Source organism: Sminthopsis crassicaudata, chromosome 2, assembly GCF_048593235.1.
Source record: "Sminthopsis crassicaudata isolate SCR6 chromosome 2, ASM4859323v1, whole genome shotgun sequence".
Taxonomy (NCBI): domain Eukaryota; kingdom Metazoa; phylum Chordata; class Mammalia; order Dasyuromorphia; family Dasyuridae; genus Sminthopsis; species Sminthopsis crassicaudata.
This window is the reverse complement of record NC_133618.1, coordinates 208,054,052-208,068,169: the sequence shown is the minus strand read 5'-3', so window position 1 is coordinate 208,068,169 and position 14,118 is coordinate 208,054,052. Positions and strand designations below refer to the sequence as shown.

Here is a 14,118-nt window from a genome sequence, read left to right as displayed (position 1 = left end):
TACTCCACCACTGGCTCTGGATGTTGATCTGGTGTGGACTGGAGATGATAGCCCAAACAAATTCTTTCCTCCTGAGTAAAAGATAGGGATTTTTATTGGCCCTTGAGAATGCTACTCCCTTGAGATGCCATATGGAAATTAAAATTTTTCTGGGGGCCCCAGGAAGATAGGCCAGACAAGCACGTCTAAAAATAGCTATGTGCCAAGATTTCAGTAGTGAAGGAAGCCATGGGAATTGGCCTTGGAATTTCCAGGGGAAGAGGAGAAAGGAAGGACCTAAAAGAATTTATATTCTCACCTGCCCCCACCACAGCAATGATCTAACTCTGTGGAGAACTGTGGAGAGAGTATGGTGAAGGAATCAGAAGAACCTGAGTTCAAATCTGCCTCTGACAATTGTCATCTATATATGTTTCTGGGCATGTCACTTTGAGTTTCTCATCCAGAAAATGGCGATAATAATAGTACCTATTTCTTGGGGATGTGAGGATCAAATCAGCTAATGAATCTAAGTCATTCTGTAAACTTTCCAGCTCTACATCAATGCCAACTTTTTTCCCTTTTTAAACTAGATTCTCTGATTTCACTAGCATATGGAACTCCCATTGCCAAATACCAACAAACATTTGCAACTGTTTTGCAAGTTATACACTCACTCAGTTGCCAGAGGCACTGAGAAATCTAATTACTTGAACCCAGATCCAAGTCTCAACCCTGATATGGGGCTCCTGGGATTTTTCCATAAAGCTCTGAACCATTCAATCCCCTTCCCCATCTCCTGTTGGGACAATTTCAAGACCATCTTTCTCAGACCCTGGAGGGGCAAAGCATTCTGGGTCTATGGATTAGAAACTAGCTGTCCTTATTTCCTTATCCAGGGCTTTGCCTTTGGAATAGATTTATGGGTTCATGTTCCTTAATTCACCTTTTTGTTCTATCCAGCACATAAAGCAATATGGCTTTTTTACCTCGGCTAATTCTTTGTTTCTCTCCAGACAGGATCCCAGGAGTGTCAATGATACTGATGCTTTCTAGCACTGCATTGGGCAATTGGGCACACACGAATCTACAAGAGAAAAGAAGAAAAAGAAAGAAAAAAAAACACTGTGGTAAGAAAAAGATCACATTTTGTCAACATGTCCCTCATTTTCCTCATGGAAGCCTTGGGTCTTTGGGGTGGGGAAAAGTGGAAGAGGTGGTGTAAAAAATGACAAAAACCAATTCCCATATATTCTTTCTTTATATCCTATATATCAAAAATAGTGGCTTGAAGAATTAGGGAATCTCAGTGTAGAAAGGGACTTCTAGATTGACCTTTCCCTAAAGTAGACTCCCTTTCTTCAACATCTCCTCAAAAATCAACCACCATATGCTTCAGTATTCCCAGGGATGGGGAATTCACTACCCTGCCCCACCTCTGCCAATATCACCAATACAATGTTTGGATATCATTAATTAGGAAATTAAGACTTATTTTCTCAAGTATTTGAGTAGAGCTGCTAATTTCTCTTAGCATCTGTTTTTCTCTACAAGGCACAGCCCATCCAAATGTTATCTCTGTATGTATATCACAGTGACATATGTAGCTGAATTTGTGGCTTTCCTGGGAAGGCAACAAAAATGTTCATTGATTAATAAGTTAAGCCTGGAAACTGAAAGACACTCGGGCATAGTGGGTATCATGCAAGACCTGAAATCAGAAAGATCTGGATTTAAACTCTGACTTGGATATTGATTATTGGTATGAGCCTAGGAAAGTAATTTAGCTTCTCTGAATCTCAGTTTTTCATCTGTAAAATGAGGTTAATAATATGCCTTACCTTATAGGGCTATTGTGAGGCTCAAAATAGATAATATACATCAAATATTTTGCAAACATGAAGGAACTAAATAAATGTCAAATTATTATTATTCAGGGTCTTATCATACAAAAATCACTGGTTTTGGAATGAAAAGACTTAAGGTTAAATATTGACTCTGATGCTTATCATCTATGAGACCTTGAGAAAATAAGTCTCTTGGACCACCTTTTCCTCACCTGTAAAACAGGAGTATAAGGGTGAAGTGTAATATAGCTTCTGACAGAGAAGAGCTACATTTAAGATGCAAAGTAAGACACACATTTCCTAAGTGGGATTTGTTTTACTTGAATAAGTGTACTTGTTAAAAGGTGTTTTCTCCTCCCTTAATTAAGGAAGGGAGAGGAGAAAGAGGAACAGAAACAGAAAGAGAGAGAGAGAGAAATTGTTTGTTTTAAGACATCCAAAAAAAAAAAAAAAAAGAAAGGAATGAAAAGAAAAGGAAAGATAATCATTGAAACTTTTTTAAGGGACAAAGAGTACAGAAAAAAAGGAAAGGTAGAAAAAATTATAGACCAGAAATATGGTTTTGAAGGTCAAATGGAGAATTTGTTATTATGACTATATGACAGAAGTTTGCAGCTTTATGTATAACTTCTTTCCCCTATACACACACATATATGCAGATCACATTTTTAATTTAAATTGGTGTTCAAGTCCAGAATTTTTAAAAATTCTTTAAAAAAATGAAATGAGGCTGCAGATCAGAGTATTTCTGTGATACTTTTTAATTCTTAATTTGTAATCTTAAATGTTAGATTGACAACAACCTTAGATCATTTAGTTCAAATCCCCATTTGACAGATCAGGAAACTGAAGCCTTGAATCAAAAGTAATTGGCCAAGATAATACATGTCAGCAGCAAGGGTTTTCCCCATATTATCTGACTCCAAACCCAGAGTTACTTCTTTCTGGTCTAATAAGTCAGGGACATAGTTTTGAATAGGATCCACCAGTCCCAGCTGGCCTCTTTTCTTAACTGTAGCTCCAATTGCCAGATCTGGGGAACTCAATCTAAGTAATAGATATGAGGCAGATTAAGGGATTCCAAAGGTCAATTAGTATACAGCTAGATGACCTCTGTATTCTTGCTGGTTTCTGTTCTCTTTTTTCTTTCTGATTTCTTATACTAGATCACAAATTGCAGCTCAAAGTTCATTCATTCAATTAAATTCATTCATTCATTCAATAAACATTGGCTAAGCATGTGTAAGGGACAGCTAGGTAGTGCAGCAGATGGAGTGCCTGGCTAGGAGTCAGGTAGACTCATCTTCCCCAGTTCGAATATGGCCTCAGATATTTACTAATTGTGTGTCCCTGGGCAAATCCCTTTACCATGCTTGCCTCAGTTTCCTCCTCTATAAAATGAGCTTGAGAAGAAAATGGAAAACTGCTTCAGTACCTCTGCCAAGAAAACCCAAAATGGGGTGATGAAGAATTAAACATGACTGAAAGACAATTGATTGAATGGGCTAATCAAACTGTTGAGATATGTAGTCATATAAGATTTGTTCTCCATTCAAGGAACTCTGGTGAAAGGCAGAGCCCATGCTCAGATTATATATTAAACTAAAGGCTCCTTGCAAGTGGGACAATTTCAATCCTTCCTAGCTACTGTCTCCTATCTCTTGTCTTTAAAATGGAACTCCATACTTATCTTCTCCAGAAAATTTTCTCTGATTTACCCAAATCCAGTTACTGTCTCCCTAATATATTTAAAATGGATATCTAATTGCTAGGTTAATAAAATAATCCACAAGCATTACTAAGTGCCAACTATGTATCAAGCAGTCTATTAGATAGATACAAAGATCTGCCCTCAAGAAGGAAATAGAAAAATCTGCTCTCAAAAAGCTTACAACCTACCAGAGAAGACAACATGTATATAGACATGTATATGTAGGATAAAGTCAGAGAAGTTCAGAGAAAGAAATCCCAGCAGTTGTTGGAGAGAAGCAGCAAAGAGGCCAGACTTAAAAATGAAAACCTTCCTACAGAAACAACTCTTCAATATTCCATGTTTCTTAAAGATCTTTTTGGCCCAATCCACTCATTTACAAACAAGGAGAATCATGGCCAGAAAAGTAAACCAATTGGTCTGAAATTTTGTGGCAAATTCATGGTAGAAAAAAAGATTTAAACCCATCTCCTGATGCCCAGCTCAGCTACCATATTGTCTAGCAACTTCATTTTACAGATGAGTAAACAAAGTCCAAAGGGAAGCTGACTCACCCAAAATAACATAGTAAGTGGAAGACAGGTAGACTGTAAGATCCTTAAAGGTATGAAAGACTATTTTTGCTTAATTTTTGTACCTCAAACACCCATTCCAGTGACATATCCTGGCTCTGTGACTTCAGGAAAGTCACAACCCGTTTGTAGCTGTGTCTAAGGCCTTTTACTTGCAAAATAGGGATAATGATGAATGAGAAAAGATGCTTAAAAAAAAAAAGTATGATGTAGCATATAAATTACTAAGTGAGCAACCTGACTTTTTAAAAATGAAATTCTCTAGAAGGAATTTAATCTTCCACCTTCCCCCACTTACCCCACCTCTGATAACATATCACAGAGACACACAGTTCTTCCAACAAGTAGAAGAATCCAAGTTCACATTTACAGTAATTTAGACCTTTTCTCAGATATACTGCTTTTAGGAGAGATCAAAAAGAACTTCTCACCAGCATTCTTATGACTCTATATCCTGTATAATGATGAATATAAGCCTAATCATAGATCTCCTGGGAGGATGAGCAACCCCAGAGTCTAAAAGATAGCCTGAGCTCGTGAGAACAAGATATGTGTACAATATCCAGAATTAACAATGGAAGGGAGTTTCTGAGCTTTGGAGTCAGAAAATCTGGGTCCAAACTCTTTCTACCCTTGGGTCTTGGGAAAGTAAGTCCCCTTAATCTCTCTGGACCTCTGGAGACAAAATTAGATAGCTTCTAAGACTCCATTCTACCCTTAAAACTAAGATTCTATGAACTCTCCCCTTTTTGAGAAACTGTAAGTTTACAATATGAGGCATCTCAGTTCATATCCAGGCTCAGACACTAACTGGTTTTTATGACACTGGAAAAGGCTCTAAATCAGTGGATCTGATTGCCTGACAAGATGGATCTACTGTATCTAGTGGAGAAGGAGATGATAAACCTCTTCAGTATCTATGCTAAGAAAACCCCATATGGGGTCACAAAGGATTGGACATGACTGAAAAATGTCTGAAGAACAAAAAAGATCTCAGTAGTATAAGGATATCCTGGAGTCAGGATGCACTGAATTCAGATTTGACTGATTTTGGCCAAATTATAATTTGGGTTTGATTTTTATTTTCTATCTAGGCTTAAGAAATGGATGGAAATTATTAGCTGTGTGACTCAGGAGAAATCAATTAAACTCTGACCGCCTCAGTATCTTCAACTATAACATAGGAATAATAATAATAATACCTGTCCCTGGGGATGTTGTTAGGTTTAAAAGAGGTCATGATTGTAAAGCACTTAATACACTTCCTAGTGCATAGTACTTATCCTTTCTCCTCCTCTCTCCCCCATCTTAATTCAAAATGAATTTAACATTTTCAAGCCCAACTAATCTTGAAGTGATATGTAGTTTATTAGAATATTCGAAGAGTAGATAGCAGGATGAATGAGGAGAAATTCCTATAAATTGAAATTTGGTTATGATTTGTGGGTCTTTATAATTCTGGATCCACTCATTCTCCCAGAGCAAAAATCTCATCGGGGTCTTTCAAGTGGGTATATCAGAGAAACTGGGCTATTCCTGAAATGGCTGTGAGAGAAATGTGTCCTGTTAAGTAGTATGACTGCCAGGTCCCACCCCACACAGGCTTGCCTGTTGACAATAGTGACTCCAAGGGCATGAGCAAGGCCTTTTTTATCCACTTGATGCCTGAGCCCAGGCAGAAAGCATGTAGGAGGCTGAGGCAGGAGGGGCCTGGCTCAAACATTCTGAACATTTACAAGAGGCACAAAAAAACCTCAAAAAAAAAAAAAAACCCTGATACAGTTTAGGGAAGAATAGGGAAAATGGCCCAAATCAATGCTGGGGATGATGGATTGATGGCTAAGCATCTACTCACTTTTGCAAAGTGATAAAACCCTTCAAATTAATTAAGCATTCACATAGTATTCTAGATTAATAATCCTTGTATTTGTATGGGGCTTTGCAGCCTGGTAAGTCATTTCATCTTCAAAGTAGTGCTATAACGACATTAAGCCAGAGGAAGAAATTGAGAAGGCACAGAAACATTAAGGAATGTTAAATGGCATTCATTCCCTTATCATATGCCAAGGGTTTAACAAACATTATCTCACAGGAATCTCACAACAATCCTAATATTTCGGATGCTACTAAGATAAGTAACTTGACTTGGTTATGCAGCTGGAGCCTAGGTAGACAAGAGTTAAATTTTCAGTGTGAATGTCCAGGAGTTCTCAAACTCGGGCCAGATGCAGCCTGTTGAGGACATTTATGCAGCCAGCCCGGTTGTGGCAAATGGGCTGAGGAGCAGAGACAGAGTGTGAGTTTTTGTTTTTACTATAGTCTGGCCCTCCAACAGTCTGAGGGATAGCGAACTGGCCCTCTATTTAAAAAGTTTGAGGACCACTGCGACTTTACACCTTAACAATTGGCAAATTTTTCATTTGGGCTTGGTTTTTATTTTCTGTCTGGACTTAAGAAAGTAATGGAAATTAAAGTATGTCATACATAACTTTTTCAATTGTTGATCATTTATTACCACACTCTTGGTTTGAATCAGGTCTTCCTGACTGGATCATATAATAAGATAGTGTTTGGATTTAGCAAGACCCAAGTTTCAATTTTGTCTCAAATACCTACTTAACTGTAAGACACTGGCAAGTCATTAAACTTTGCTGAACCCCAGCTTACTTATCTGAAAAGTAAGGATAATAATAGCACAAATGGTATAAGGACCAAATGAGATAATATACTCTATGTAAAGCAGTTTGCAATCCTTTGAGCACTAAATAATGATTTATTATTACAATAATTTATAATTATTGATTACAATAATTTAAAATAAATAATTTTAACCATTTTGCCTCTCAAATGGCTTGTCTAGTTATATAGTCACTGGAAGAAGATCTAAGGATAAAATCCTATTTCCCTGACTGCTAGCTCAGTTCCTTTCCTGTGATATTATACTGCCTCCTTTTTTAAATTATTTCCTTCCCTTTTTAAAATGTTTTGACATTTTTTTCCAATTTCCCTGTGATTCTTCCCAGACTCTACAGAACCTCATCTTGTAACAAATACATACAGTTAAACAAAACAATGAACTCTGTGCCTGTCTGATAATATATACCTCATTTGCAGCTATAATCAACCACCTCTTTGCCAAGAGACAGGAGGCATGCTTCACCATTTCTACATGAATCCTCCCTCTCTTACCTGAGCACTAGTGCTTTGTGTCCAAATGATTACTAAACATTTTTAAAATGCAAGAATCATTTCTAGTTGGCTTTCACATATACTTTATAATTTATTTTGCCCAAAGCTCTAACTTTAAAATTGCTTCCCTTAAGTTCATTTTATCACTTGTTTTTCAGTTGCTTGGTACTTGCCAAATCTAGAGTTGGTGTTTTTCAGTGGCAGAGGGAAATTGACATAGGCTTTAGCCATGGATCATCTATCAAACAGATAACTGAGATGAGTTCCTGTTTAAAGAGATGTGTCCTAGCATCTCATTCTATAACAGAATCCTCATCTCTGATGCCAGAAAATTTTCCACTTTTATTCATCCAAGAGGCTTCCTACTACATATTTTCACTTGGATATCTCCCCATGATTTCACAATTAAGCAGGTTTTCAATCAAATTTGTCATCTCTCTCTTAATTCTCCCCTCCTCCACCCCAATCATGAGCTTTCCATCATGACTCTTCTCAATGGTACCATCATACATCATAAGATTAAGTCTGGAAGGCAGCTCAGCAGTTTGGTAGAACCAGCTTGTACCAGCTCTCTCCAACTGTTAGATTTTCAGTGTGAGCATTCACACCTTGGAAATTGGCAAAGACTACAAATCAGGGCTTAACGTAAGCAAATGATAAAGAAAACATTAACATTTCAGATTAAACTTAATAGTGGCATGTCTATTTTTTCCCAAGAAGTCAGCTGTTAAATATCATGTTAAACATACAAAAAACACCACTGGACCTTGGAGATCTTCCAGTCTCTAACCCTCTCCTTTTACAGGTGATTGAACTGAATTCCAGGGACCTTAATTTGGCCAAGCTCAAACAAGTAATTAGTGGTAGAATCAGGATTTCAAACTAAGACTTCAAAAACTCAAAGAAAGGGCAGCTAGGTGGCACAGTGGATAGAGCACCAGCCCTGAATTCAGGAGGACCAGAGTTCAAATATGATCTCAGACACTTAACACTTCCTAGCTGTGTGACCCTGGGCAAGTCACTTAACCCCAGCCTTGGGGGGAGGGGGGGGGAAACTCAAAGAAGATAATACCTCCTTCAAAACTAGAATTGGGCAAAGGAAAGCTAATGGCATCCAGAGATACCAAGAAATTATAAAATCAAGAGTGAAAAAAAGGAGAAACAAAATAAGAATAGTCAGACTACCTGAAAATTATGATTTTTAAAAAAAAAAGAATCTTGATGTATTTCATAAAATTTTCAAGGAAAGTTTCTCTGAAGTTCTAGTATAAGAAGCTAAAGAAAAAAAAAAATGTCTATTGATCATCATCACCTAAAAGAGATTCCAAAAGGAAACTTACAGGAATATCCAAGCCAAGTTTTGAAGCTCTCACATTAAAGAGAAAATATTGGAAGCAACAAGAAGGAAAAAAAAAAAAAACAATTTAAATGTCATAGAGCTACAATAAGGATTACACAAGACTTAGCAGATAGAATACTGAATGACTGTAAGTCTTGGAAGGGTAACTTACCCAGCAAAGTTAAGTGTAATCCTGAATGGAAAAAACCAAAAAGAACATGTAATGAATTGAAAGACTTTCAGATTTTTGTGAGAAAACCTCCAAAACTTAAGAGAAAATTTGACTTATAACACCCAGGAGAAATATAAGGGTGTTATATAATTAACCAATTATAAGGGATTCAATAAGCTCAAATTGTTTGCTTCATATATGTGAAAATATTAATAGTACTCTTGTGATTGTCTTCATTATTTAGATATCTGAAAGAAAAGTTTGGGTTGAGCTGAGTATGATGGAGTGATTCCAAAAAATAAAACTGTAGGAAGAGATAAAAAAGGACTAATTATCTTATGTATATGAAGCATAAAAGGAAAATTGATACAAAAGAAGGTAACATGGGGGAAGGCAGGTAATACTAGAACCTTATCCTCAATGGGAATGGATTAAAGAGGGAATAACACACACACAAACGTGTGTGTGTGTGTGTGTGTGTGTGTGTGTGTGTGTGTGTAGAATATTAAAAGTCTACTAAATTCAAAAAGAAGATAAGAGAATGGGGGAGAAGATAAAGAAGGCACTTTTAGAAGGGTGGTAGATAAAGGAATAGGAGGTGGATAGAAACAGAATGGAGGAGTAAGGAAAGATAGCATAAATAGGATGATAAGAATAGAGAGGAAAATACTTAAGAAGTGGTGGTACCTTGGTATGTGAATGGGACAAATTTCCCTATTAAACAAAAATGGATAAAAATTTGAATTCAACAATATGTTGCTTTCAGGAAACATAAAAATAAGAGATATAAAGAGCAGGAGTAGAATTCAATATGTAAAAAAAAAAGCAGAGATAGTAATCACGATCATAAACAAAACTGAAGTTAAAAACAAAAGGGAAAAATAGAGAAACTATACTATGTCAGCAATATTACTCATCAATATTGTTTTAGATCCCTTAAAATACCTAGACAGTAAAAAATATCTGAGCATATACCTGCCAAAACAGACACAAGAACTACATGAACAAAAACATAAGATACTTTGTATACAAATAAATTCATATCTAAAAACCTGAAGTAATATTTATTGTTCATGGATAGGTAAAGCCAATATAATTTTTTAAATAACAATTTCACCTAACAAATCTATTTATTCAAATTCAATTTATTCCCAATTAAATGACTAAAAAGTTATTTTGCTGAGTTAGAAAAAAAAATAACAAAGTTCATACAGAAAAGCAAAAGGTTATAAACTTAAAAGAAGCCAGGAAAAAATATGAAAAGGAAGTAGATTCAGTAGTATCAAATCTTAACTATACTGTAAAGTGAAAGCATTTTTGAAATGTGAAAAAGATGATGTTATTTTGAATTAATATCTTCCTCATATAAATAAAACCTATATAATCAAGAATAGAAGGAATGTATAAAAAATTGTCATAGACACTCTCAGATAAGATGTGATTGGGTTGGAATATTGTATGGTGTATGAAATTATGAGCTGGTTGATTTAGAAAAATATGAAAAGACTTAGATCTGTGAAGGAACATGTTATCCACCTGGACCAGATGACACATGGAAATAAGCATGGTATAGTCTTACACATTATAAGTATGAGTGTATATAGGCATACTAGGCATATAGGTATAATATATATATATATGTATATATATATATATATATATGTATATATATATACATATATATATATATACATATATATATACACACACACACACATACACATATACACAATGTATTTTATACATACATATATATTTATACACACACATAATTGTAACTTTCTTTAAGATGGGGGGAAAGGGAAAAATTAAATTAACAGAGAACAAAAGAAAACCAACAAGAAAGCAAAGTCAGACACCTTTGAAAACAATGTGTTGTATTTATTATATAGGTTTTCTTGAAATGGAAATTATTTTATACTGAATACTTTCTTATGGCCCTCTGTGTACGTGGTTTTTTTTTTCTTTTCTCATTTTGTATTTAAGTTTAAATTTTTTAAAAGATATTAAAAGAAAATTTTAAAATGAAGTATATACTGAATTTAAAATCATAGTTCACCTCAAAATTCACCAAATCCTGTAAATTTTTTCTTTAGAATGTTTAACATTAATTCCTTCTTTCCTAATGTTATCCTTCTACTTTTGAGTGGAAAATGAAGCTTGATGGAAGGGGAAAAAACCCAACAACTTAGATCAAGTTTAACTCTCACTAATTTTTATTGTTGTTCAGTCATTTTTCAATCATGTCCAACTCTTCATGACTTGGCAAAAATACTGGAGTGGTTTGCCATTTCCTTCTCTGGCTCATTTTACAGATGAGAAAATTGAGGCAACCAGTTAAAAAACTTGCCCAGTGTCATACAGCTAGTAGATGTCTGAGGTCAGATTTGAACCCAGGAAGCTAATGCTTCCTGATTGCAAGCTCGGTGTTCTATCTACTGTGCCACCAAACTGCTCCATGAATAGGGATATGCAAAAATTGAACAGATTGACTCAAAAGTAATGAGTGTTTTGTCACTTGAAGACTAAGTAAATGCCAGATTAGCACTTTTCAACTATACTGCAAAAGGGAGCTGTTTAGGTCTGGCCTGCACTAGATGGTCTCTTTTTTGGAGCTCTGAAATTAGGCTCTTCTCATTCATACCTAAATGATTAACTGGATAGCCCTTCTGACACTACAACCAACTCAAAACCAGCTTTATTGTTTATTTTCAATGAGAATATTTATACTAAAGAAATTAACAAATGCTACAAATTAAGGCTCGTTTTGATTTGTTCATTGTCTAGATTTATGGAAGTGATGGAAAAAAGATGTTAATAATATTGACTAAACTTAAAAGTATATCATGGGCATATTTTTGTAGAACTGGCTATTAAATGTTACCTGCATACCTCTGCTTCAATCATTAAGCATATATCAGACACTTTCTTTGTTCCACACACTGCATGATCCAGGATACTCTCCTGTTGTGATCTATCCAGATTTATCCAGAACTCCACCATCAGACTAATATTCTGAAAACAAAGCCTTTATCCCATCATTCAGTAGCTCAAAAAATGGGTCATTCCCTACTGCCTCAAGTCCAAAATCTTCTGCCTGGCTATCAATACCCATTACATACTGTTTCAGCTCTGAGTATCCAGTCTTATTTCTTAGAGGCAATCTCTATTCTAATTAAGTCAATTTGATGCTCTGAATTATCTTGAGGTCCTGACAGGCTTTTCCCCAAGCACTGTGCCTATAGAAGGGTCACTAGTCCAAACATTTGGACTCATCTTGCTACTCCCCAAAGTATTGTGAAATAGGAGATATCCTTCCTCAAAGGGACAAAAAGAGGAAACATTTGGGGGTACAGGAGAGAGAAGGTTCCACCTCCATCTATGTAGCATGGCAAGAATGGCTACCACTATTCCAAATCCAAATTTTGTCTTTCAAATTTCATTGCCCCTCTGATGATCCCTACTGAAATCCTTCCCCTTGGAACATCTGCCACACTTACAAACTGTACCATGAAATTCTGTGCTTTGTTATATTGTATCCTGTACTGTTCACTTAGTTTGTTGACCCAAACTTATTTGTCTCATTGAATTATAAATTCTTTGAAGGTAGACACTGTTTCTTCTATCTCTTCCACATCCCGTATAGTTCAGCATGCATGGCAGGAGCATAATATTACACATTACTGGACCTCCATTATCTCTTAGAAGGGACTCCAGGCTCAATGGCACCAGAATCATAGAATCTGGCAGTTGGAGGTGAACTCAAGGCCCATTAAGTACAATCCATCTATGTCTTGCATAAATAAATATATAAATATATAAATAAATAAAATATAAAAGGACAAAAACTTTCAGCATAACTAATCAACACATTAGCCAAGTCTGACAGAAAAAGCTACCTTTAATAGTACCTTTTCCACCTTTATAAAGAAGGTCAAAGGTACATTTTGTCAACTCTGCTTAGGGGTCAAGTTTGACTATAATAATTACATGCCCACAAATATTTGAACACAGCTACCATGACCCTGTTAAATTTCTCTTCTCCAGCTTAAACAACCTAGTTTATTCAACTGATTCTCAAGCTGCATGAACTCAAAACTGGGGTTCCATACCAGCTCTGTCATTAATTAGCCATGTAAGCTTCACTTCTCTGTGTTTTGAGTTTTAAAAAATGATAGGATTGGATTAGATGATGTATTTTTAAAACTTTTAATTTTAATTTTCAGTTTCAAATTCTCTCCCTCTCTCCACCTTCTTTCCTATCCATTGAGAAGGCAAATAATGATACCTATGATACATGTGAAGTCATGCGAAACATTTCCATAAGTCATGCTGCAATTTTTAAAAGGCAAGAAAAATTAACACAGTGAAAAAAATATTTCAAATGACCCTCGTAGTTTATCAGTTCACACTCTGGAGGTACACCATGGATGAGATAATCTTTAAGGTTTCTTCTACTTCCAACTTTAATTTTCTGTTTTTATTAGCTGAAAGTATATGAGTTTGTTTTTTGTGACCTGTTTTATGGGACCCCTGAATTTTACCAGCCTACCAATGTGACCTTGCATTTTCCCTATTTACATCTTCAATATGAAAATGCTTTTTGCTGATATATGGAGGCACCCGAGGCAGAATGGATTGAGCAATAGGCTTGAAATCAAAAAGACTTACATTCAAATTCTGCCTTTGACACTTACAAGCTAGGAGATTCCAGGAAAATCATTTAATCTCCATGTTTCTTAAGCAGCTTCTTGGGATTTAACACCTCTCACAGGTGTCAGCTGGTACAATGGAAATAACATTGATTTTTTAATCAGGGGCCTTTGACTGAAATGCTACTTCTCCTATTTACTGGCTGTAGGATCTTAGGGAAGTAACATCACTCACATCACTAGGACTTCTATGTCCTCATCTTTAAAATGAACAGGTTTGGACCTGATGACCTTTACAGCCCCTTCCATCTCTAAAGCTATAATCCTATGACTTTGAGCCAAATTCCAGGCAGGCTAAGATTAACCGCCAGGAAACAAATATACCAGATGAGGCAGCTTGGGTCACACTCATCCGGAGAAGGGAGAAAGAAGGGCCAGGAGAATTCGGGTTGGCACAGTGCCCCGGCTCCCACCCTGGGGAGCACTGAATGGGCCTGGTGTTTGCCACTGCGAGGCTCCTATTCATGTTTGTCCACATGGAGAGTGACTTGGCTCGGCTCAGCATGACCCAAGATACCAACAGCAGAGGAGGGAGGGGGGAGTCCTCTGCTTACAACAAAGGCTGGAAGTCTAAGGAAAAAGCTGACTCCATCTTTT

General features: G+C 36.2%; 1 protein-coding gene across 1 annotated transcript in view; it reads right to left on the bottom strand.

Moving 5' to 3' along the window:
- EHD3 (EH domain containing 3) overlaps window positions 1–14,118 on the bottom strand; it is a 54,892-nt gene that overhangs the window by 23,734 nt on the left and 17,040 nt on the right. Inside the window, exon 3 of the mRNA XM_074288128.1 lies at window positions 969–1,066. Coding sequence (XP_074144229.1) covers window positions 969–1,066 — 98 coding nt within the window. The remainder of the gene's footprint in view (window positions 1–968; window positions 1,067–14,118) is intronic.